Source organism: Narcine bancroftii, chromosome 13 (genome assembly GCF_036971445.1).
Source record: "Narcine bancroftii isolate sNarBan1 chromosome 13, sNarBan1.hap1, whole genome shotgun sequence".
NCBI classification, from domain to species: Eukaryota; Metazoa; Chordata; class Chondrichthyes; order Torpediniformes; family Narcinidae; genus Narcine; species Narcine bancroftii.
Genome location: NC_091481.1, coordinates 23,660,538 through 23,686,774, shown reverse-complemented (window position 1 = coordinate 23,686,774; position 26,237 = coordinate 23,660,538). Strand labels below are relative to the sequence as shown.

The 26,237-nt window shown below is 39.1% G+C and overlaps 1 protein-coding gene across 1 annotated transcript; it reads left to right on the top strand.

The window, feature by feature from the left end:
• The first annotated feature begins 5,732 nt into the window (after positions 1 to 5,732).
• Positions 5,733 to 9,055, top strand: LOC138748981 (coiled-coil domain-containing protein 71L-like). Its single transcript, XM_069909964.1, has one exon. It carries the CDS (start codon positions 5,773 to 5,775, stop codon positions 6,343 to 6,345), a length of 573 nt encoding a protein of 190 aa, XP_069766065.1. The 5' UTR covers positions 5,733 to 5,772; the 3' UTR covers positions 6,346 to 9,055.
• Positions 9,056 to 26,237: the final 17,182 nt, after the last annotated feature.

Below are 26,237 nucleotides of genomic sequence, written 5' to 3'. Positions count from 1 at the left end.
TGTTAATCTTTAAATTAATTATCTAGAAATTCTGTTGGAATCCTGTGTGTTGGATGGAGAGTCTCCAAGCAATTCTTGAAGTTTTTTCTTTTTTTTAATATTACTATATTATATTTTTCTTATATATTAATTTATTTGGGGGTGGGGCTTTTAGGGGGATGGTGTGGGAGAAGGGATTATAACAATCATGGAGTGATTGCAACATTTTCTTAAATTTCTATTGTTATATATTAAAAGTTCATTAACTATATGTATGGAAAAAATTTTAAATAAAATATTAAAGAAAGAACAACTTTTATGGGTTTTATACTCAGCCGACTTTATTTTTAATGAGCTACTTTAACACACTACCACTGACAATCCTTCATATCTCCTCATGTCGGCAATTTAAAATGTTCTCTTTTAATGGCTTTATTGAGATCTCTTAGGTCCAGACATATATGCAATGCTCCATTTTCCTTTTGCCTGATGACCAGTGAGCTGACCCAATCTGTCAGTTCTTCAATTTTCTGTATGACTTTAATCTGTCCCATGTGTGCTGGTTCTTTTTCAAGTTTATCTCATGCATGGATAACAGGAGCCACCGTCTCATCTATGTGTATGCCAGGTAAACATCCACGCCCATCATAGACATCTGCATACTCTTCCATGAGTGTCGTGTGCTCATCTTCGGTCTGTGAAGCCACTATGAAAACTCTTTTCACCCAGGTCGAGCTCTTCACATGCACTCAGACCTAATATTGGATGTACTCCACTTTTGTTCCAATACCAACTGTACTTGAGAATATTTAGCCTTCTGTAATTCAACATTTTCAGAGCATAATCACATCTTTGTTTTAGTTCATTGTGTAATTGCTCCATCCTGGACTGCCGATGTTCCAGGGTTGCTAGACGCTCAATGAGATGCCCACTTTCTCTTGTTTTTTAAATGTAACAGTTAATGCATCCACTTTACCACTGATTCTTAGTCACTTGTATCTCAAGTCTATTATTCTCCTTTGTTGTCAGTTTAATGATATTTACCTGGTCCATTTGGGTTTCTATTTCTTGTTTAATGTGTTCATATTAATTAAAAGAAGACTTTAATTTCTCTTTCTGGTGGGCAAGAAGCATCTTTTTCATTGTCTTTTTCTCCATTGTTTCAGATTTTTTCTGGTCCTCGATAAATTTCATTCTTAGAGCTTCAAATTCTTTATTTAATTGTAGCTTTTCATTCACAGTCACTGGAACAATCCAATAGTAGTTTGTAGTGAATCCACGAAGAATTCCTCCAAGACATAGAAAGATATACACAGTGGATGAAGAAATGGCGGGTTGTCGGTGGTAGTGTGTTAAAGCAGCTCGTTAAAAATAAAATTGGCTGAGTGTAAAATCCACAGAAGTTGTTCTTGAATGGACAAGCATAACATGGTATCAGAAGTGTTTGAGTGAGTAAGAGAGAACATAGATAAGTGAAATCTATAAATATAGATAAGTGAGATCCTCCCACACTGATGCAGTTTACCGGCAATCTAGCTGATAATTGGAACTGCTTCAGACAGAGATTCGACATTTATTTAGAAGCTGGTGGAATGTGATAGACCGATGAAAAATGGAAAGGATCTATGTTTCTGCACGTGATGGGTGAAGATGTCCTGGACATCTATAACAGTTTTCAAGTTGATGAGACAACTTTCATGTTGGACACTGATGACAAGATTTAAGGTCTATTTTGTTCCAAGTAAGAGAGTCAGGTTTAAGAGATTCAAGTTTTTCTCCTGTCGCCTGAAACAAGGTATGAGTTTTGACCAATACTTCACACACTGAGTAAGTCCTGTGAATTTGGAGATTTGAAAAATTCACTCATTAGAGATAGAATAGTTTGAGGATTGTTGCATGAAAAAGATTTGACTCTAGAAAAGGCTGTGAATTTGTGTATGGCAGCAGAGACGACATGAGGACAAGCTAAGGAGCTGCACAAGATAGGCACATCAGTTAAGGAGCTGATCAAAGCAATAACAAAGCAAAGTGGTAACCTCAAACAGCAAATGCAGCAGGTGCAGAGGTAGGCATATTCCAAAGATGTGTCCTGTCTATTCAAAAGTCCTGATATAAAGAAGAATAACATTTTGGAAAGCGCTTCAAAGCAGGGGATACCGAGAAAAAGGAATACATAGTGGACGAAGAAATGGAGGGTTGTCGGTGGTAGTGTGTTAAAGCAGCTCGTTAAAAATAAAGTCTGCTGAGTGTGAGACCCACGTAAGTTGTTCTTGAAAGAACAAGCATAACACTGACTTTCTCCACCATCTTCCCATCTTTGAAGACAGGCACTTTCAAATCATTTCTGAAAGTGAGATGTCCAGTTTTATAATTAAGAATTTTGCTTTCACATTTATTTTATTCTGAATTTATGTTTTGTCTATTTTTAAATATACAAGTTGAAAATGATCCTATGGGACATTCACAACTACCCTGGTTTTTTGTCTTAAAGCCAATTTTGTCTCTCTGCTGCCATTGCTCCTTTAACTTGATTGCAAGCCTATTAAGTATTTGTTATCAAATTACTTCAGAAGCTCCAATACACATCAATTCTCTTCATTGCCAGAGCACACAACTTAATCAAGTTAGTCAAAAATTAATTTGCTTTTCACAAATTCATGCTGCTTTTATTCACATTTTATTACCAAATGCTATTTTTCTATGCTAAATCTTTAAAAGATTCACTACCATTAACGTTGATTTATCGAGCCACATCACCACTACGTTATCCAGTGACTTGCAAAAAAATAGCAATGATATCTGGTGCTTTCTTTGAATTTAGAATTTAGCTAAATATAATTTAAAACAATAATGTTTTAACATTATTTTAACATCATCCAACATACTGAGCCAATTTTGTGGAACAACAAATAAAACTGCAGATGCTGAGTCTGATCTGAGTCTGAATCTGCAGTCTGATCCAAAGATAGAAATTCAGGAAGAATTCAGCCAATTTCACAGGATATATGAAAAGATAAATAACATCCAAGGCAGAAGAATGCTACTCATGTAGTTGGGTAAGTAATGATATAAGATACACATATATAATTTTCAGTTTAGAAAGACCACAAGAGATGGGAGCAGAATTAGTTCATTGAGCCTGCTCCTCCATTCACATCACGACTGATGTATTCTTACTTTCAACCCCATTCTCCTGTTTACTCCCCATAACCTTTGACACCTTTACAATCAAGAGCCTATCAACCTCTGCTTCAAATCTACCCAATGACTTAGATCTTTCAAGTGTAATCTAGGAATGATCAAATGGCAAAAGAGGCTCAAGGTTCATCAAAAAGAATGATAATTGACCGAAAACTGAAATAAAATATAGACTAAAGTTGATATGAGATGTAATATAAGCATCATATTGAACATCATTTTGAGACCAAAATGGGAAACTTGGCAAAAATTATTTTCCAATGATTGATCAGAACTTTAGGGCAGAATGCTGTCAACTGTTTGAAACAGTTAAATAGACAGTTGATCAGGCCCAGAGCTAAAATGTTGTATTCCCTTTGAAGATCCAATGTGGTTTCCAATAGTTTGCTATAACTGCACCACACCACAACCCCGCCCTCCCCCACCACAACCAACCACGATGCCTTGCAGATCAGAAGTGGGAATTAAAGATGCAGAAAAGGCTCAAGTCTAACGTTTTGGTTTTAGATACGACGCAATGGATATCAGAGACTTTGATAGATCAGTCATATGGAAGAGGCAAACGTTTGGGCTGTCTGAAATAATTAAATAGTTATTAAAATAAGTGGAATTGATAGGAATAAATAGATTTCACTCCACATAGATCCTTCTCTTTAGCTTTGATGCACTGGCTTTTTGAATTTAATTTTTTTAAATGCCTATTGGATGAAAGGAGTATAATATAGTCTACGGACACTGTGATTGAAGTAAAAAGCAATGCTGGAGAAACTCAGCAAGTCAAATAATGTACTTTATATAGCAACGATAAAGACCCATAACCAATGTTTCAAGGCATGAGCCCTTCGTCAAGGCATGAGCACAATGAAGGCAGGCAGCCGAACAAAATCCATTCATGATGATTCATGTCTGGTCTGGTATGGGGACACCAATACCCCAGAGCAAAAAGCCCTGCAAAAGGTCTGGGCATAATCCAGGACATCATAGATAAAATCCTCCCCACCGTCGAGAACGTCTTCAGGGAACGCTGCCTTTGGAGAGCAGCAGCAATCACCAAGGATCCACAACACCCAGCACATGCACTGTTGTTGATTAGGAAGAATAATGACTCAGCAAACAGAGATGAACTGCGGTCACTAATGGACTGGTGAAGAGCCCACAATCTGTATCTGAATGTTTGAAAAAAACAAAAGAGATGGTTGTCAACTTCAGGAGGGCCCGGGGGACCTCACACTGCTGACGGCTCTAATGTTGAGGTCGTCAAGAACATAAAGTTCCTTGGAGTGCACTTGGCAGAGAATCCCACCTGGCCCCTTAACACCAGCTCCATAGCCAGGAAATCCCAGCAGTGCCTCTACATCCTGTGATGGCTGAGGAAATTCATCTCCCACCCTCCATCCTCACGACCTTGTACAGAGGGTGCATGGAGAGCATCCTGTGCAATTGCAACACCACCTGGTTTGGAAGGTGTACCACCTCAGACCACAAGACCCTTCAGAGGATAGTGAAGTCAGCGGAAAAGATAATTGGGGGCTCTCCTCCTACCATGGATATCTACAATACTCGATGCAGGCGAAAGGCAATAAATGTTGTGAAGGGCTCCACACACCCCTCAAACTGTTCACCCTTCTGCCATGTAGTAGGAGATACTACAGCACTCAGGCCCTTGTGTCCAGATCAGGCAACAGTCCCCCCCCCCCCTCCAAGCCATCAGATTCCTGAATTCCCAGAATATATGTGCAAAGAGTACCTTGGTTCTGGGGACTCTTACAGTATATGTCTTACTATTTAATATTATGTGTTTAACTTCAATTTCTGCAAATATGCTCGTCTTTACCATGTGAGCATGGTATGAACAATAAATAAAGGTGACTTGAAGACTCACACCTCCAGGTTCAGGAACAGCTGCTACCCCTCCACCATTAGATTCCTCAACAGCAAACTCAATCAGGGACTCATTTAAGGAGTCTTAAGTTTGCACTTAATTGATTTTTTTCTCTATATTACATAATCAGTTTGTTTACATTTCTTCATTTGCTTATAGATGTACTTAAGAGTCCTTTTTTTTGCACTACCAATAAGTAGTAATTCCTGCCCCGCAGGGAAAAAAAGAATCTCAGGGTGGTACGTGATGCACTCTTACAATTAATCTGAAATCCACTGAACCGCAGGGCATATAGATGCTGAGTGAACTGCCTTCATTTCTCCTCCCACCCCCCACCACAGATGCTGCCTGACCAGCTGAGCTTTTTGCTGCTCTCAGTTCCAAGCCGTCTTCCCCCACCCACCCCGCGGACTTTGCCCACGTGGCGGCCAGGTGCCCAGCGCCAACGCTCAGTGTCCTTCCTCGGGACTCAGCGCGGCTGGGTGGAGTCACTGGTCTGACGTCCTCGGAGGGCTCCTGTTTATAAACGGGCGGCGGATGGGACCGTTCCTCATTTCCCAGGCACGGACTGAGGGGGGGGGGGGGTTGTATTTCAACTCCCACTCACTCCATGCTTGGGGGGGGGCGTGCACTTTTGCGTGGGGGGAGAACCCACCCCCTTTTTTATGTTTTGAGCGCTGTGCCCGCGGTGAATTGGCCGAGAAGTCAGGTTGATGGAGGTGTGCGCCGCCGAGGAGCGGGTGGTCTACTCCAGGTCGCAGATGGTGTTCGCGGGAACAAAGGCGCTGGAGGATGCGCTCAGGATCTTCCTGCCGAAGTGCAGCGACTTCCACAACTCGGAGCTGGAGCTGTGGGACTTCCTGTGCAGCATGAGGGAGGAAGGCTTCTCCCCGCTCGTCCTCCGCAGCAAGGACGTGTACGGCTACTCCTCGTGCCGCTCCACGGTGCCCGAAGCGAAGCGCACGGCCGAAATCCAATCTGCCGCCGAGAGGGCGCCCAGGAGCCGGCGGAGGATCCGGAGGAAAGCGGCCGCCAATGCGGGGGAGCCGGCCCCCCTGAAAACCAAAGGCTGCCCCACAAAGACCTCTCCTTCGCAGCTCATGAGGGGGGTCTTGCGAGGCAACTTGTCCAGGAGCGCTGCGTCCAGGCTCACGACCTTCCCGACGATTAAAGTGGAGGACTCCTCGTCCGATGAAAGTGTTTCCAAAGCACGGCAAAGGGCTCAAAAGATTCTGAAAGTGAACCTGTCTCCCGTGATCCGACTCAGACCCGTCAGGGTGGCGTGATTTAAGTTTCTATTATGTTTTATTTAAAGTTTTGTAACAAAAAAAATCATCCTGTTGACCTCGGATGTCGGCAAACACGAGCTTCAGGGACCATTTTTTTAAATTGCTTTTACAATTTCGATGACTTGGACCGCCCTCGGACGGTTCTTTTTTTTGGTATCTCACTACCTCCTCCAATTGTAGATACGTGATCTGTCTGAAATTGGTAATGATCAGAAAAGAGGGTCAAGGATTGCATGCGATCGCGAGTTGTGTATCGAGTTGGCTGCGCGAGTATCACCAACGTTCTAGTATCCACAGTCTTTCCTTTGTCTTGTAACCATTTGAGCAAGATAATCATTCGGCAGTGGAAACTTGGAGGATCTCTAGGCTTTCTGATCTCCACCTTTTCTGCCTCGCTCCCTTTTCTCAACAACAACAAAAAATTCTGGGGCCAAACAAAGAATTCAAGCATATTATGGAATGGTTTGAATGGCAAGAGAAAGCTCTTTTTCTCCCCACCGTGCAAGAGTGCTGCAGGCAGAGCACCCCACTGTGAATGGTTGACCAACAGTAGAAATAATTTGCTCATTTTAATACTGCACATTGAAAGGCCACTGCCTGATGGATAACCAAATGAAATTGAGGTGCTGTCAATCACAAAACAGAAATAAGTACTAGAGATGATACATTTTCAGCTGACACTTTAAAAAAAGCCCACCATCTAAAGACGTACAAATTGAATTAAATATGAAAAATGCTTTGATGAATTTGAAATGTGTGCTGGGGGGGGGGGGGGGTGGTGGAGTGAACTTTCTGTGGAGATGGAATCCAGGAGATGTGGAAATGCTATTGTCTGAAGTGAGAAAAGGTTGAGAGGAGAGTTGAAAAGAATGACCTTATTATTGTAACCAAATTTGAACATTTGGGGAGATGTGTAAATGTGTTAGTGATTGGAATGGGATTCTCACCTCCATGAAATAAATTTTTTTAAAAACTTGAATCTGTATTCTTAATAAAAAATAGTGCATCTGGATTTCTTTTTGTGTTAGCTATTATAGAACTGTGTATTTTTTAGTTGATCTGTGTAATAAATTCTTGCAGTATGTCAGCTTTTGTCGCGAGAAAAGGAAGGCTCTGTTCAGTCAAACCCCAAAAACCTATACTTGTGTGCAAATCAATATGTTTGATCCTGGCTTTGTGACAGCATTTGCTTTGATTTTAATTTGACACAAGATGTTGTGTAACATTTTTGGCGTACATATTTGAATATTTAAAATAAAATAGCAATCTTTTGGCAAGATATTATGCCATAAAGTAAGAGTGAGTTAGTTATATATTTATAAACTCACCATTGATAAATATTTATGGATATTTTTTGTATTGGTTTTCATTTGCTAATCCTGCCGATGCATGGCCAGTACTTGAGTGATGGTGGAATTTAACATGCACAAATACCTTTTAAAAATGGAATCACGTGTTTTGCACCTGCAAAATGTGTCCGTTTGGGGCTGGAGTATATTGGGAGAAAGGCAGGTGTTAGTTAAATCAAAGTTAAAATTGAATTTTCCATAGCTGCCTTACTTTAAAACTAATTTATATTTTAATCAAAAGTTGCAGAAAGTAAACTGTCTTGGGTTGTATTCAAATTAGCATGATTTTACCTAGTGAAAAATTTTCTTGTGCCAGCCAGCATTTTATCATCCTTTTAAAAAAACAAGTAAATTTTTTTTTACTTTAAAACTGTCCTTTATTTAGTAATCTTTAAGGCTACTTTCACATTTTACTTGGGAAGTTCAACTCTGGGAGTTGAGTAGAATTTGTACAAATGGTGTGTTTATAGATTTGAGATATGTTATGATTATGAAATTCTGTTTTACAAAGTGATTAATAAATTAGATGGGTTGCATATTTGGAATGTATTTATTAAGAAAATGACTTTATTCAATGCAAAACTTGCAAGGTTAATACACGGAACAAACAATCTGACATGAGCTGGCATCACTGCCACTGTTTCGTTGTATTCTTAAGTCAAAGCAAGTTAGTGTTCAGTTAGTTTAATAGATTCCATTTATTAAAAGAAAAGATCAGAGGGAAAAATTCACATCTAAAACTAAAGGGAAATGATTATTCCACCAAATGAGAAGTAATGGTCTTTTTGGGAGTAGGTTGACATCTGTTTCCCATTCCATAGATCACTGTGAATTATTTTGGTTACCCATTTACATGAAACCTAACAAAGTCCTTCACCTGCAGCTCAAGTATGCCTGGTATTAATGGTTTTTTTTTGTAGCCAGAATGTTTCTTTAAATATTGTTTAACTATAAAATGGTAGAGAAGACCATCTACTAGGTATTGGGGTGGGGGGGAAACAGTCACTCGTGCATTTCTGTGTTCATCTAATTTAATTGGGGTTGATGGAATTCAGCATTTATGTTCAAAAAGACTTTTTCATTCATCAAACTTAATTTAATAGAAGCTATAAAAAACTGTTTTAATGGCAAAAACAGGGTTTCAAGACTTGATTTTTTTTTTTGTGAAAGGGACAACCTAAATAAATTTTAAATCTGCAAAAGGTGTTTTCTACAGTCCCTCATAAGGAGGGTGTGATTTATATCAAGTGTTATGTTAGTCATCTTCCTGTGACATGTTCCAATGCCAATACCTCAATAGCTTAAATAAATGTTTTTGTTTTGTAAATTCTTGTATCATTTTTGTACATTGCCCTTTTTATTCGACATTAAAAAAAATAGTTATTTTGAATCAAATGTCTTAATGATTTGAGCTACTCTTGAGTAATTGTTATCTGACTGAAAATCTTTCCTGGTCATTGTTTTGCACAAAATGTGTCCCAGGGATAGCTCAGAATCAGAATTTATTGTTATGAACAAGTCATGAAATTTGGTGTTTTGTGCCAGCATCAAAGTGCAAACATTCATATTATAACCATCTTACAACTTTACTCTATTATTCAAATTTTTTTTAAAAATTAGTGCACAAAAAGTAAGGTAGTGTCTTTGGTTCATTGATGACTCAGGAATCTGATGGCAGTGGCGAAGAAGCTGTCCTTGTGCCATTGAGTGCTCATCTTTGGGTTCCTATGTCTTTTCCTGATGGTAGCAGAGTGAAGAGAGCATCGCCTGGGTGGTGGGGGTCTTTGAGGATAGAGGCTGCTTCCCTTTTTAAAGACACTGCCTCATGTAGATGTTCTCAATAGATTGAAGTCAGGTGCCTGTGATGTTTCAGGCTGAGTTAACTACCCTCAGGAGTTTATTGTCCTGAGAATTGGCACCTCCATACCAGGCAGTGATGCCACAATACACCTATAGAAGTTTACGCAACTTCAGTGACATCAAACCTCAGAGACCTCACAAAGTATAGCTGCTGTCAAGCCTTCTTTGTGATTGCAAAAACTTGGATCCTCTAGGAAAGATCCTTGGAGATGCTGTCACCCAGGACATTGAAGTTCTTGACCCTCTCCACTATGGAGCCTTCATTGAGGACTGGGTTGTGTTCCCTTGACTTCCTCCTGAAGACCACAATCATCTTGGTTTTGCTGATGTTGAGCATGTTTGTTTTTGTTGCACCGTTCATCGAGCTGATCTATCTCCCTCCTGTACCCTTCCTCATTGCTGTTTGTGATTCTGGCGGCAACTGTGGGGTCGTCAACAAACTATTTGCAAAATGGATATATGAAACTTGACCTGAAGTTACTTGACAAATGAATGCAAATATGGTTATAAATTGTCGTGGGTAAACTTGTACCTCTCACTTTGTTCGTTTTAGATTGGTCACAGTGTTTGAACTACCGAAAGAAAATAGACACTCACACCGAGAGCAGTTCAGATTATACAAATGTTTATTACAAATTCAAAAGCTGATTTCACACTACAATATGCAAGCCCTTCCCAACTATACTTATCAATGCTTGGACTGGTCCCAACTGCCGAAGCGAGGCAATGACTGCACACTTGTAGTAGGTTGTCAGAGCGCCGGTAGCAGCTTCTCCACCTCCCCTGACCGGGACGTTGGCTGGACTTCAGAAGTTCTTCTTCTTGCTGAGAGATGTTGCCACCTCTCGGAGAGTCTCTCTCTTCAGCAGCGGGACCTTGTCTTTTATTACCCAAAAACTGCTTATCCAAGCACCTATTCCCAGCACAGCATGAAAGTTAAGCAAGCAAGCTAGCATGCTAGGTTAATTAACGAATAACATAATTTTCAGTTTATCATTTTTAATACAATGGTTTATTCTACATCAAGGCTAGGCTCTGACAGTCTGTGACCAAAACAAGCAGGAAGATTGAATGTTCTTGGTACACAGATGTCCTTTCTTCAGATAACAGCATCTCTGGCCCCTCGGTGGAATTTTGCTTATGTCTGCTGAGTCTAAAAACAATTAGGTTCTCAGCCTTGCAGAACCCAAAGCTGCAAGTTTAAAAAAAAAGGTTCTCAGCTCTGCAGAACCAAGAGCTGGAAATTAAGAAAAAACAGGTTAACTAAAATAGGTTAGAATCTTCCATTACATAAATTTCATCTTACTTTATTGTTGCTTTGCAAAGTATGAGAGCTGTTACAGCAAGAAGCACTGCCACATGCAGTTAGTCTCAGCAGAAGGTAGACTGCCATGTGGCTCACAGGTTTATCTATAAATATGCAACCTAGTCTTCCTGAACATTTTAACAGATTTTTCCAAAAAAGGACTACATGTTTCTTAGGATATTATAACTGGGTTGTGTCCTTTACTCAATGGTTAAGTCTTTTACTGCCACTGGTTTTCAAACCTTTACACTCGCATACCACTTTAAGGAATCCCTATGTTTACAAATTCATTTCATTTAGTAACCACACATTAAGGGTTACTCGGGCTGAAAACCTTTAACAGCAAAACCTTTTACAGCCTGTGGTCAGACAGAAGGAACATTACTCAAGGTTGATACTTTGGGAGAAGTGAAGAACAATGGGGTTTATTCAAGGAAAACAAATGTAATACATAGAGAGTGGTGTGAGACATGATTGGAAGTCATGTGTTTGTGGCACCTGAAGAAGCAGAATTGATTAATGAGCAACCAGAGATCTACAAGACACAAAAGTGGGGTGACTTTGTGTGAGATGGACAGTTTTGCTGGTCCTCCTTGTTAGGACCATTGTAATGGTCATTTTAATTGACCATATTTGCATAAAGGAAGCGGGAAGATTTTTGCATTGGATTAGGATCATTCTGATGGTCATTTTGGCTGACCTGTTTCTGGGTCTTTGTAAGCATTGTGGAAGTCACATGTTTTTCCTCTAAGGAAGAGGGGAGTTGAGACAACCGTTCATACGAAGACATTTCTCTGGAAGCAACTCAACAAGAATGTGTGAGTCACGACAGTCTCACCTCCTTGATTACTTCTGTATATCAATTTAAAAGTCTGAGTTTCAACACCAGATTTCTAAGACTAAATTTTGAATTGACTTTCCAGAATTGTGCCTAAGATGTAATGGATTGGGGTATCGCACATACATGTATATTTGCTCAGAATTGGGGTTAAATTAACTAATGTTTTATATTATTAGTAGTTATGTGGTATATGGATGGAAAGAAAATGTTGAAAACAACTGTTTTAATTGTACCTAATTGACTCATTATGTGCACTGTTTCATAACTCCAAATGACTGTTTCTCAAGCAAAATATTTCAGCAACAATTGAGTCTAGAGCAGTGGTTCTCAACCTTCCATTCCCACTCACATACCACCTTAAGCAATCCCTTTCCAATCACAGAGCACTTGTGGCATAGGGATTACTTAAAGTGGAAGAAAAAAGTTTGAAAACTGCTGGTCTATGCCAAATGAGTTGTTGTTCTTCACAATCAGCTTTTAGCTTTGCTGAATCATCAACATATAGAATGGGATCTTCTCTGCTTTTCTACTTTTGTCTCTGCATTAGGACTCACATTCTCTGGCAGTATAACAATTTTTTTGACACACCACTCAGTAACAGGCCCTTCCATGCCACTCAATTGACCTCCAATCCCTGTATGTTTTGAAGGGTGGGAGGAAACCCATGTAGACACAGGGAGAGCATACTAACTCCTGACAGTGCTGGTTTGAATCCAGGTCGCTGGCACTGTAACTGCATTGTGCTAACTGTGCCACCCTCAAAATTCATTTTAGGTCTGCCGTTCATTGCATGGGAAAGAGGGATAGGTCTTTCCTTTTAAGATAACATCCAGGGAGATAATTTGATAATGTAAATATAACATTTTAAACTGAGAATTCCAGCATCCTGAACTTGCTGAGCAGAAAATATTTCATGACAACCAGTTGAACATAGAACAATACAGCACAGGCTCTTTGGCCCTCGATGTTGTACTGACTCATGCCACTCTGATAGCAAGTATTCTCAGTGGTTTGAAGGCCATTTCATGATTTCAATCCTTTGATAAATTGTCATGTTTGAGAAGGGGGTTTGAACTGGTAGAACTTGACTTAAGAATGCTTCAGTGAAATTGTTAGTCTTTTGTGCACTCAGGTGGTAGTAGGTTCTGTTGAAGCCTTGGAGAGTTCCTGGGATAAATCTTAGAAGACCAGTGGAGAAGGGAGGGAGGACGAGTATGATGAGAAATGAATGCAACACCTAGTGTCAGAGTTTTGACGCTGAGGGAGCTGCACTCATTCCAACAAGAAGAGTGTTCCATCACATCTCTGACCAGTGACTCTTTGGATGATGGGTGGACTTGGGGAAATTTAAAAGTAAAAAATTGTCTGCTGCAGAATAGCTTCTGAACTGCTTTTGAACCCCAATTTCAACAGTTGAGGAGAAATTAGCGTTATGTGAACATCCAACCTTTGCCATGTGGTAAGTTCATTAAAACAGTTGAAGCCGATGATCTCATGAAGGACCTCCTAAACCAATGTTCTAAAGTTATAATTGACTTACAAAATAAAAACACGTCAGCAATCTTCATTTATGTTGAATGGCCAGTGTTCTGATAATCTATAGTAACTTCTGACAAATACTATCCTGTTGTAAGGCCAGTAATGGGTACATAGAAAGCAGGAGTAGGCCTTTGAGCCTCTTCTTCCATTGATCATTCAAATTAAGTACCCTGTTCCCTTTTCCCCCTATCATTTGATCTCTATGTTAATACTATATCAAATTCCTTGAATATATTTAAATTTTTTGAAATGCAGCTTTCTTGTTGATGGTCTCGGTAGAGCCCTGCTGATGCTTGGAAAAGTTGATGGTTTTTTAAAAAAAAACTTTATTGCTGCCATTGGCAACACCTGCCTGTTGATTGGAAGTAGTCTACTAACACTTTTTTTTAAATTTGACAATGAACAACTACTAAATTTAACAATGAACAACTACTAAATTTGACCCTTGGATTGGTTTGCAACAATGAACAACCACTAAATTTGACCCTTGGATTGGTTTGCAACAATGAACAACTACTAAATTTGACCCTTGGATTGGTTTGTAACAATGAACAACTACTAAATTTGACCCTTGGATTGGTTTGTAACAATGAACAACTACTAAATTTGACCCTTGGATTGGTTTGTAACAATGAACAACTACTAAATTTGACCCTTTGAATGGTTTGTAACAATGAACAACTACTAAATTTGACCCTTGGATTGGTTTGCAACAATGAACAACTACTAAATTTGACCCTGCTGGTGCAGTTGTAAAATTACATTTGATGATGTTTCCATCTTATTTCAGTGTAAGGAAGCTAAATGGCTCATTAGTTTTAACAGCACAAAAGATGGTCTTGAATTACATACCAGTGGTCAATAACCAATCGATGCAATTTATTTAACTTAAGTGGAGAAAGTGAGAAAGACCTGGATAAATAATGAAACAAAAGAAGGGAATGGCATTTTGGGAGGAAATGGATGCCCATTTTATCGGCAACTAGACTGGGAGCATTCAGCTGCTGGTCACATTGTGTTCTTCCAGCAGATTATCCATTCCAGTTGCCAAAAAAAAATCAATGAGTTGAACAATATCAGTGAGGGAAGAAGAATGGTCAACATTGCAGATCAGAATTCTTCATTTCTATCAGTCATGATGAAGGGTTCCAGCCTGAAACGTTGGCCTTTCTTCTTTCTTTTTCTTGCACTGGTGCTGGTTGGCCCAATGAGTTTATCCAGTGGAATGTGTTTTGCCCCAGATTCAGCAAATGCACTCTTTTGTGCATCTCCATTCCAGTTAACCAGGACCCTGATTGAGTTTATTGTCTGATGGTGGAGGGGTAGCAGCTGTTCCTGAACCTGGTGATATGAGTCTTAGGAACCTATACCTCTTTCCTAATGGTAGCAGCGAGAACAGCAGGTGCTGGGTGGTGTGGATCCTTGATGATGCTGCTCGCTGATGGTAGCGTTCCCTGAAGATGTTTTCAAAGATGGGAGGGTGTTATCTGTGATGTCCTGGGCTTTTGCAGGGCTTTCCGCTCAGGGGTATTGGTGTCCCTGTACCAGACCATGATGTAGCTGGTCAGCATACATTCTACCACTGATCTGTAGAAATTTGCCATGGTTTCTGATGTCATAACAACCCTCTGCAAACTCCTGGGGAAGTAGAGGCACTGATGTGCTTTCTTCACAATGCCATTCGTGTGTTGGTCCAGGAAAGATCCTCTGAGATAGTGACTCCCAAAGACTTAAATTTGATCACCCTCTCCACGTCTGATTCCCAATGATCACTGGATCATACACCTCTGATTTTTGCCTTCCTGGTCAATAATCAGCTCCTTGACATTGAGTGCGAAGTTGTTGTTGGTGCACCTTTTGGCCAATTTTTTAATCTCCCTCCTGTAGGCTGATTTATTTCCCCTTTTTATACAGCCCACTACTTTGGTATCATCAGTGAATTTGTAGATGGTGGTGTTGTCATTCCGAGCCACATGGTCATGCATGTATGGCGAGTAGACCAGGAGGCTAAGAACTCAGCATATAAAAAAAATCAAAAATCCCGCCCACCCTTCCACCCCTTCAGCCAGCCCCCTTGAGGGGAGCCAAATATAAAGATAATACAGTGATTATAAAGAATATTTCCAAGTATTTCTAAGTTTGTATATTCCAAATAGGAAGACCACATTTTAACAAAAAACAAATAATTATCGTGCAGATTACATGTAATTTTTTTCCATTATAATACAATTTCACAACTCATTATGTCAGCGTGTTATATTAACCTCCACATGATCCTTCCAAGTACTAGCTACACATTTTCGTGCTACAGATAACACTAGACGTACAAATGCAATTTGAAATTTATCCAACCCTAGTCCTTACGAAGAAACCATATATCCCAACAAAAAGACTGATGGGTCTAACGGTAATTTAATCTTATATAATTTTTCAAAAACCAATGTAATTCCTTACCAAAATGGTTGTACTTTAAAACAAAACAAAACAGTGTGTAAAAAAAAAAAGTTCCAGTGCATAGTCCACATCTAAAACAAGAATCTGAATGACTAAATCCATATTTTTTCAGTTTCTCTGGAGTCAAATATAACTGATGTAAAAAATAATAATTAACCATTCCATAAGGTACATTCGTCACTTTAGTTACACTATCAGAACACATTAGAACACAGAAAAATATAGGTTAAATCACTTTCCCATTTAAGTCTAGATTTTTCCCATTTCGGTTTATCCACACTATCCTGTAATAATTGGTACATATCTGAAATATAACCTTTGATGGGTACAAAAGAAATCAAAGACTCAAATTTTGTCAACATGGGTAAATTCATCTCTTTACCATAATTATCTTTTTATCAAAGCTCTGAGTTGATAATACACAGAGAATTTACAGATATATCAAATTTCTCCCTCAATTGAATAAAAGAAAGAAATTGACCTTCTTCAAAACAGTCCTGATTTATCTTTATGCCCTGAGAATTCCATCTCTTTAAATGATTATTGAACATTGAAAAAGGAATAAGATGGTTATGATATAACAGGGTTTGAATTGGTAATTTACCCTTTGATCCTAAAACCCTATTTCTTTTAACCCATATCCTTAACAAATGTTTTAATACTGGCATATTACATTCCTGGAATAAAACCACATTCCATTTAAATATAAACTGATGTATCTCAACTTCAGATATACAAGCCATTTCCACCTTTGCCCAACTCGGAGGTTGGTCCACATCCGTCAAACTACTAACAAATTTCAATTGAGCTGCATCATAATAATTTTGAAAGTGAGGTAACTGCAATCCCCCTAAAGCATATTTCCTTGTAAGTTTATGTAAAGCTACTCAGGCTAATTTTCCTTTCCATAAAAACTCCCGCACTGCCCGATTCAGATCCTGAAAAAAAACCCTTTGAAAGTAAACATGGTATAGACTGAAACAAATATTGAATTTGAGGAAAAGTATTCATTTTAACACAATTTACTTGACCAATTAATGTTAATGGATTTAATCAAATCCATTTTAATCCTTTGCAATAAAGGGACATAACTCAATTTATATAAAGACTGGTAGTCTGCATTTACTACCACTCCCAAATATTTAATTCTATCTGGCCACTTCAATTTTATAATACTTTTATATTCTGAATAATCTTCAACCCCAACTGGCAATATTTCACTCTTATCCCAATTTACTTTATATCCAGATAGTTCTCCAAATTTTAACAAACAATCCTGTAAATATTTCAAAGATTGTTCCGGTTCTGTCAAATATACCAGCACATTGTCCGCAAATAAATTAATCATATTCATCCTCCCCAATTTTCATTCCTTTAATCTTATCATTCTGTCTTATTGTCTGAGCTAACGGTTCAATAGCCAATGCAAATAAGGCTGGTGACAATCGACAACCTTGTCGAGTCGAACGCATTAAGTTAAATGATAAGGAAATTTGACCATTTGTCACCACCCGAGGAGTTGGATTTGTATATAAGGCCTTAACCCAGCCTATAAAATAAGGGCCAAAATTAAACTTCTCTAACACTTTAAACAAAAAGTTCCACTCGACCCTATCAAAGGCTTTTTCTGCATCCAGCGCAACCACCATTGGATGGTCGGTTTGTTGTCTAAATGCATTGACTAATGTTATCAATCTAAGAATATTATCCGACGCATTTCTATTTTTAATAAAATCTCTTTGATCTATATGTATCAACTGAGGTAAATATTTGGCAAGTCTATTCGCTAACATCTTCGCTATAATTTTATAATCTACATTTAATAAAGGAATAGGCCTATACGAAGATACTTTCAATGGGTCCTTATCTTTCTTAGGAATCACAGTAATTATAGCATGAACAAGATTCCGGTAACAACTGCTCCTCTTACTTGCTGCAACATATCTCCAAATATAGAGGATAAATCTTCATAAAATACTTTATAAAATTCAACAGAAAATCCATTATCTCCTGGCGGCTTTCCATTTGGCATCTCTTGAATAGCCTCTTTAATCTCAAAATCCATAAATGGAGCATCCAATTCTTTAACCTCATCCTCCCCTAAAACAGGTAAATTTAATTTAGATATATAGCATTCGATAGAACCAGTGTCCTGCTTTCCCTCAGAAGTATATAATTTTTGATAAAATGAATAAAACTGATCATTAATTTCCTGAGGTTTATAGCTAACTATTGAATTCTTTTTCACAGCATTAATAATTCGTGGTGTCTGTTCTGTTTTTAATTGCCAAGCTAATACCTTATAAGCTCGCTCACCCAGTTTGTAATAACGTTGCTTGGATCGATAAAGTAGACACTCATACTAATATTTGTAAAGTATTATAACATAATTTCAACTTCATTAAAGCAGTTTTTTTTTATCTTTTGTAACATCTTTCTGAAATTCTTTTTCCAATTCAGCAATTTGTTTCTCTAACATTAAGCTTTCCACTGCATATTGCTTTTTAACTTTCGTAGTATAACTAATAATTTGCCCTCATAAATATGCTTTCAAAGCATTCCACAATACAAAATTACTACGTACTGAATTGACATTCTCAGCCAAAAACAAAGCAATCTGCTCCTTAACAAAAGTAATAAACTCTGGTTTCTTCAATAGCATTATATTAAACCTCCATCTGTAAGATGATTGTACTATTTCTGAACCTACAAAGGAAAAAAATAAGATAGAATGATCTGATATAACCCTACTTTTATACTCAACCTGTAATACTCTACCTTGCAGATGTGCCGAAACCAAAAAACAAAATCTATTCTAGAAAAGGAATCATGTCTAGAGGAATAAAAGGAAAAGTCTTTCTCTATAGGGTTTACTCTCCTCCAAACATCAACCAGATTCAAATCCTTCATCAAAGCTCCTATATGTGTTTCCACCTTTGATTTCCTTATACTTTTCAGAGATCTATCCAAAACACAATTAAAATCTCTCCCAACCAAAATATTATTATTGGCCTGATTAAGCAATAAAAAGCCTCTGACATAAACTGTTCATCATCTACATTAGGTGCATATATATTTAACAAAGTCCACGATTCAGCAAAAATTTTACAATTTTACAATTAACCATCCAAACTCTCCCAGCATTTCCATTCTAGACTGGGTTCTGAGTAATGAGCAAGAGTGACCACAATATGGTGGAATTTTACATTAGGATGGAAAGTGACAGGGTTAATTTTGTAACTCAGGTTCTGAACTTAAAGAAGGGTGACTTTGAGGGTATGAGACGCGAATTGATTAAGTTAGATTGGCATATGTTACTTAAAGGATTAACTGTTGAAAGGCAATGGCAAGCATTTAAGGATCACCTGGATGAAATACAGCATTTGTTCATCCCGGTTTGGAAAAAGAATAACTCAAGGAGAGTAGTACATCCTTGGATAACAAGGGAAATCAGGGAGAGTATCAAATGTAAAGAGGAACCGTATAGACTAGCCAGGAAAGACAGAATACCAGAGGATTGGGAAAAATTCAGAGTTCTACAGAGGAAGACAAAGGGATTAATCAGGAAAGGCAAAAGAGATTATGAGAGAAAATAGGCAGGGAACTTAAAAAATGACCGGAAAAGTTTTTATAGATATGAAAAGAGAAAGAGACTAGTAAAGACAAATGTGGGTCCCTTGCAGTCAGAAACAGGTGAATTGGTCATGGCAGACCAATTAAATAACTACTTTAGTTCGGTCTTCACTAGGGAAAATATGAATAATCTTCAGGAAATAATGGGGGACCATGGGGCTAATGTGACGGAAGGACTGGGGAAAATAAGTGTAAGTTATGAGGTTGTGTTGGATAAATTGAAGGGATTAAAGGGAGACAAGTCCCCAGGACCAGATGGTCTGCATCCCAGAGTGCTAAAGGAAGTAGCCCATGAAATAGTGGATGCATTGTTGATAATTTTTCAAAACTCTTTAGATTCTGGAGTAGTTCCTGAGGACTGGAGGGTGGCTAATGTAACTCCACTTTTTAAAAAGGGAGGGAAAGAGAAATCAGGGAATTATAGACCGGTTAGCTTGACATCGGTAGTGGGGAAAATGTTAGAGTCAGTTATTAAAGATGTGATTGTGGCAGATCTGGAAAGTGGTGAATTAATTGGTCAGAGCCAGGATGGTTTTATGAAGGGAAAATCGTGTCTGACTAATCTTATTAAATTTTTTGAGGATGTAACTAGTAGAGTGGATAGGGGAGAACCAGTAAATGTGATTTACCTGGATTTTTAGAAGGCTTTTGATAAGGTCCCACACAGGAGATTACTATACAAACTTAAGGCACACGGTATAGGGGATATGGTATTGAGGTGGATAGAGAATTGGTTGACAGATAGAAAGCAAAGAGTAGGAATAAACAAGTATTTTTCAGAATGGCAGTCAGTTACTAGTGGGGTACCACAAGGCTCAGTGCAAGGACCCCAGTTATTTACGATATATATTAATGATTTAGATGAGGAAATAGAAAACATAATTTCCAAGTTTGCAGACGACACGAAGCTGGGTGGCATTGTAAGCTGTGTAGAGGCTGTTAAGAGTGTGCAGGGTGACTTGGACAGGTTGGGTGAGTGGGCAAATGCATGGCAGATGAAATATAATGTGGATAAGTGTGTGGTTGTCCACTTTGGAGGAAAGAATGGGAGGGCTGGGTACTATCTTAATGATATCTAATTAGGAAAAGGGGAGATGCAAAGAGACCTGGGTCTCTGTGCATCAGTCATTAAAAGTGGGCAGGCAGGTGCAGCTAGCGTAAAAAAGGCGAATGGTATGTTGGCGTTCGTATCAAGAGGATTCGAGTTCAGGAGCAGAGAGGTATTGATGCAGTTGTTTAGGGCCTTGGTGAGACCTCACCTGGAGTATTGTGTTCAGTTTTGGTCTCCTTATCTGAGGAAGGACATCATTGCCATGGAGAGACTGCAGAAAAGGTTTACCAGATTGATACCAGGGATGGCGGGACTTGCATATGAGGAAAGGCTAGAACGACTGGGCTTGTACTCGCTGGAGTTTAGACGATTAAGAGGAGATTTAATAGAAACATTCAAAATTCTTAAGGGATTTGACAGGCTAGATGCAGGAAGATTGTTCCCAATGTTGAGCAAGTTTAGAACCAGGAGTCACAGTTTAAGGATAAAGGGGAAGTTCTTTAGGACTGAGATGAGGAAGAATTTTTTCACTCAGAGGGTTGTGAATTTATGGAATTCTCTCCCACAGGAACCGATTGAGGCCGGTTCCATAGCTATATTTAAGAGCAAGTTAGATTTAGTACTTGTGACTAGGGGGATCAGGGGGTATGGAGAGAGAGCTGGAACAGGGTACTGAGTGGATGATCAGCCATGATCAAAATGAATGGCGGTGGAGGCTTGAAGGGCCAAATGGCCTACTCCTACACCTATTTTCTATGTTTATATGTTTCTTAAAGAGGAGGAGGTGCTTGCTATCTTAAAGCAAATAAGGGTGGATACATCCCCAGGGCCTGAGAAGATATTCCCTCAGACTTTTTCATGAGGGAGGCTAGTGTAGAAATTGCAGGAACTCTGGCAGAAATATTTAAAATGTCCTCAGCCATGAGTGCGGTGCCGGAGGATGGGAGGGTAGCTCACATTGTTCCATTGATTTTTTAAAAAAAAAGGCTCCAAAAGTGACCATGGAAATGATAAGTTTCCTAAACTAAAAGCAAAACCTGGTTTTGGACTGGCAAGTTGTGAAGAAATGCTATTTTGTTTCCCCAACAAAATTTAATTCTTTGATGTCCCACAAACTTCAAAATATCCTCTGCACCCCTTCCCTTTTTTAGTTGCTTTGAAGATATGACTGTTCCTTCAGACGTCGGGCAATTTTCTCTTGGCTTTGTTGCATAAATTGGCAAGCTACCTAAATGGATTATGCCAAGCCTCGTGAATGTGTTCAGTCATTTTGCTACATTTAAAGATTGTTGTCAATTTCTTCAAGTCAGTTGTACCTTTTTCTGTTCAAAAGCCATTGTGACAAGTTTAAAGAAAAGAATACAATCTGATTAATGTATCATTCTTTGAGGGTTGGAGAGAATGCCCATTTAAAATTAAATACCTCAAATAAAAGAGCTACTGGTGCAACATGCAGATTTATCCATATTAGCAGCACTCCAACATGGAACTTTAATATGGTATTACCATAAAGTAATTATTTTAAAATAAAGGTATATATCACTTCGATTTTTGTAAACCTGTGGAAGAAATTGGCAAAGGTGGTTCAATGAAGAGTTTTCTTGTCTTCCTTGTTATGGCTGAATGACTTCCTTCTCGGTAGTTTCATATTTTTCCCTCTTCATTGCAAATCTCTGGTGTAGAATATGTAATCATTTTATGTCCCTACAATCCCTGGTAATTTGAGAGGGTCTGCTACCGTCAAAGGGACCTCAAACCATACTGAAAAGCATTGGTTAAGTTTCCTCAGAACCTTTTCATTCTCAATAAAAAGAATCACTATTGAAATGCAAGTTTACCATCAATTATTTTTTTAAATACATTTTAGTGATGCATTATTGCTAAGAAGGTCTCTATTTAATCCCTATCCTTAACTGCCCTTGAGAAATAATTGATGAGTTTTTACAATTTATAACAAGTGACTGTGAAATAATGGTAACTTATTTCCCAGTGGGGATGCAATATGACTTGGAGGGAAACTGCAACTGATATTGTTTTAATGCACTAAATGTCCATGGGTTTAGGAGGTTTTTTTCCAGACCAGCCTTTTCAAATAACTGTGGTATATTTTATGAATGCATACTGTAGATATATGTCTCTGTGCCAGAGGGAATTAATATTTAAAGTGGTTGAAAGATGCCAATAAAGTGGTCTGCTTTATATTAAATGGTGTTGACCTTCTTGAGTGTTGTTGAAGCTGCACCTATCCAGACTAATATAGATTATCCATTCACGGTCCTCACATGCGCTTTATAAAAGGTGGAAAAGTTTTGGTGAATTTCAGTGTGTTGTTCTAGGAACAAGAGTAATTGGGCCTCATCAGCAACAGTGAAGAGTTGCACTACAAAGAAGAGGTTGAAAACCTTGTAATATGGTGCAAGAATAACAACCCGAGTCTCAACGTGGACAAGAAAGAAGGTGATCGTGGACTTCAGGAGGACCAAGAATGACCACCCTCCACTACACATTAATAGTTCAGTAATGGAAAGAGTAGAGGGCACCAAGTTCCTCGGAGCTCACAGAAATAATGACCTATCCTGGATGAACAACACCTCCTCATTTGCCACTGCACTTCCTGAAGACTGAGATGGGCAGAGCTGCTGTGAACCTATTAACTTTCTGCAGGAACTCTATTGAGAGCATTAAAAACACAACACTGGAGAAACTCAGCAGGTCAAACAGTGTAATTAGATAGCAAAGATAAATAACCTTGATGAAGGGCTCAAGCCCAAAACATTAGTTATGTATCTTTATCTTTGCTGTTTAAAGTTCACTCTTTGACCTGCTGAGTTTTTTTCTGGCATTGTTTTTTTCTTCAGTCATGGTGTCTGCAGACTTTTGTGTTTTACTTCTGTTGAGAGCGTGGATCAGAGGGCAATCCACAGAACCATAAAAGTGGCAGAGAGGAGCACTGTGGTCTCCCACTCTCCCACCATCAACGTGATCTACCGGGATCATTATTCAAAGAGGACTGCTATCATCTCACACCCAGCATCATTCAGCCACTCCCGTCGGGTAAGCGATACAGAAGTACCAGAACCACCAGGTTGAGAAACAGCTTCTTCCCAAGTGCAGTGAGAATGCTGAACGACTGAATGAACTGCTCACACTAATCCTCTGAGATTCAACTATTCATTAAACAATATTCATTTATTTTCACATCTGCACTTACAGTGTCTATATATTGTTCGTCTGCTTGTGTGTTTGCTTGTTTTTGCAACGAGGACCAGAGAATGTTGTTTCAGCCAGTTGAGTTTGAACGATTGGATAATAATAAACTTGAGCTTGAAGTTTGAAGGGTTCAAAAGAGTGACAATCCTGGTCATGTGTTCATACCCAACCATAGGCTTTAGTTGCATGCGGGAGAAATATGCAACAGGGCACATGCACATGCAAAGCAGTAAAAATCATGCAAATCAGATACAATTTGACTACTAATGATCACAACTCCTATTTGTACAGCAAGGGTTAAAACAAACAGTACCTGCAACCTCCTCCTTTGACAAACAGACAAGGCACACCAATTAACAAAGCTATACAAATCTAGCTGCAAGTTACAACAAGTGAAACATGAGTCACTCTCATATTTACGTCGCAAATAGCCCTCACCTTTACCAGCACACAGCTTACAATTAATCCTCCACTGTCACCTGTGTTTCACAACCTGGAGCTTAGGGATGGCCTCAAGGAAAAAAGGGTAAATTAGCCTGTGTGCTGGGTTTTATACTGCAGCTAGGCAGGGCTCAGCCCAGATAAGCCCATGTGACCTTGGGTGAGGATGGGGACCAATAGAAGGTCTCTCTACTTTTGGGTAGGTCTGACCTTTATTGACATGGGGAAATGACTTTCAACCTGCCTCTTGCCGGGTGGTCAGGTGACCCTCCAGCCTGCAAGCACATGGAAATTGTCCTTTGTTCTGGTCAGCATCCTGTCCAACCTATCGGATAACCCTGAATGTTAGACACTCACTCCCTGATTCTCAGTCTCTGAACTTCTATTGTACCAACAGGCCATTCAGCCTACCATTTCATATCAATCATCAATTCAGTGAACAACAATTTTTTCAAAAGGTTTGTGTCCTGAATAAAAATTGGGGGATATGATAAATAGCTTCAAGCTGAACACAAAAATAATTTCAGATTTTCTGTATCATGTAGGAGAAACATTAATTTAACTTTTATTGAATATAGCATAATGATGCTGGCACATGCGTCAATTCAACTGACCCAAAAATGTCTTGGTGCTGATTTTCATTTGTAGTCAGCATCCGATGCTTCTCTCGTCAGTGTCCAACAATAGTCCGCCACCACTGATGGATTCCAGTTTCCCTGATACCACTTTTCCACGGTTACAGTGTCCTGTTGAAACCTTTCACCATGTTTGTCACTGACTGCACCAAGATCAGCAGGGAAGAAGTTCAAGACATGGTTTTGTATGCTTGAAGCATGTTGTCAATCAGCTGAATATATTTTGGTGTTCTGAGTTGCCAAGAAAATTCTCAACAACATTTTTAAATGCCTTGCATGCTATTTTCTTCGGCCTCACTAGCAGATCTTCGAACCGCCTGTCATTGATAATGTGTCTGATCTGTGGAACAACAAAAATGCCTTCCTTAACCTTGGCATTAGTTATTCTTGGAAATATCTGCCTCAACTAGCAAAATCAATCACCTTCTTGATTCATTATTTTCAGAACATTTTTCATCAATCTGAGTTTTATATGAAGTAGAGGAAGAAATATCTTTGTTGAACCGACAAGTACACACAGGCAATGGGCTGTTGGTGACTCGAGGTGCGACTGTGGGCTGCTGGAGACTGCTTTCAAGAGACTTGCACCAGGCTGCGGACTGCTGGAGACTGGCTTGAAACTGGCTGAAGGGGTACCAGGTATCAGAACCTGGATGCAAGAGAGCGCCGAGGGCGTCAAAGGGTTCATGACCATGACAGAGGTACGGATCTGGAGCTCAGGTTGCTGATGGTTTGGACTGGATTCAGTGTGGCTATGGAGGCTGCAGGGGTGCTGGAGGCTAATCGATGGACACTCAGTGACTGGGGAGAACTCTCTTTTGCTTCTCTTTCTCTGACTGTAAGAGGCAGTTCAGGCAATTTCTGCCGATGGTGCACTGGGCAAAAGGCAATTATGTGTCATATGACAATAAACGATCTTGATAAAATACTTAATTTGCCACACTTTTCTGACCAAATGCTTACATTCGCTAGTTCTTTTTCATATAATGTGACTCCTTACCATGACTATCCTATTGACAAATGAAACAACAGTACTTGGTGTATCTGAGCTGCACTCCTAATAGCAGTGCCATTACTTTTAGATCACCATAGAAGTTCCAGTTGAACTTGTTGTACTACATGTGTTTCAACAACAGTTCCACGTTATCATAGGTTTCTTTCATGTGTACTGCTTAGCCAGTGGGGAAATGAAGGGCAGACATTGCCACTGGACAGCTTTTCAGCTTGATGAATCTATAAAATTATGCCATTGTTGTGGGTCATGCACATAACCCGAAGCCATCAATGTCAGTGCAGAAGTAGAGGTTTTCAACGTGCATAAAAGAAATTTCTCAAATGTTCTTGACTGCTCCGAAAGACAATTTTTCATATCTTGTGACAGCAAACCCAATCCTTAAAGTCTGGAACCAAATAGTTCTCCTTTTGCTTTTGATAAATTCGCACAACGTCTTTTCAGCGCCAGCGATCGGGACTGTGGTTCAAATCCTGTGCTGTCTGTAGGAATTTGTAGGTTCTCCCTGTGAATGCATGGGTTTTTCCCGAGGGCTTTGTTTTCCTCCCACTGTTCAAA

Coding starts and splice junctions, on each gene's coding strand:
- LOC138748981 (XM_069909964.1), top strand. CDS start 5,773: ATGGAGGTGTGCGCCGCCGAGGAGCGGGTGGTCTACTCCAGGTCGCAG.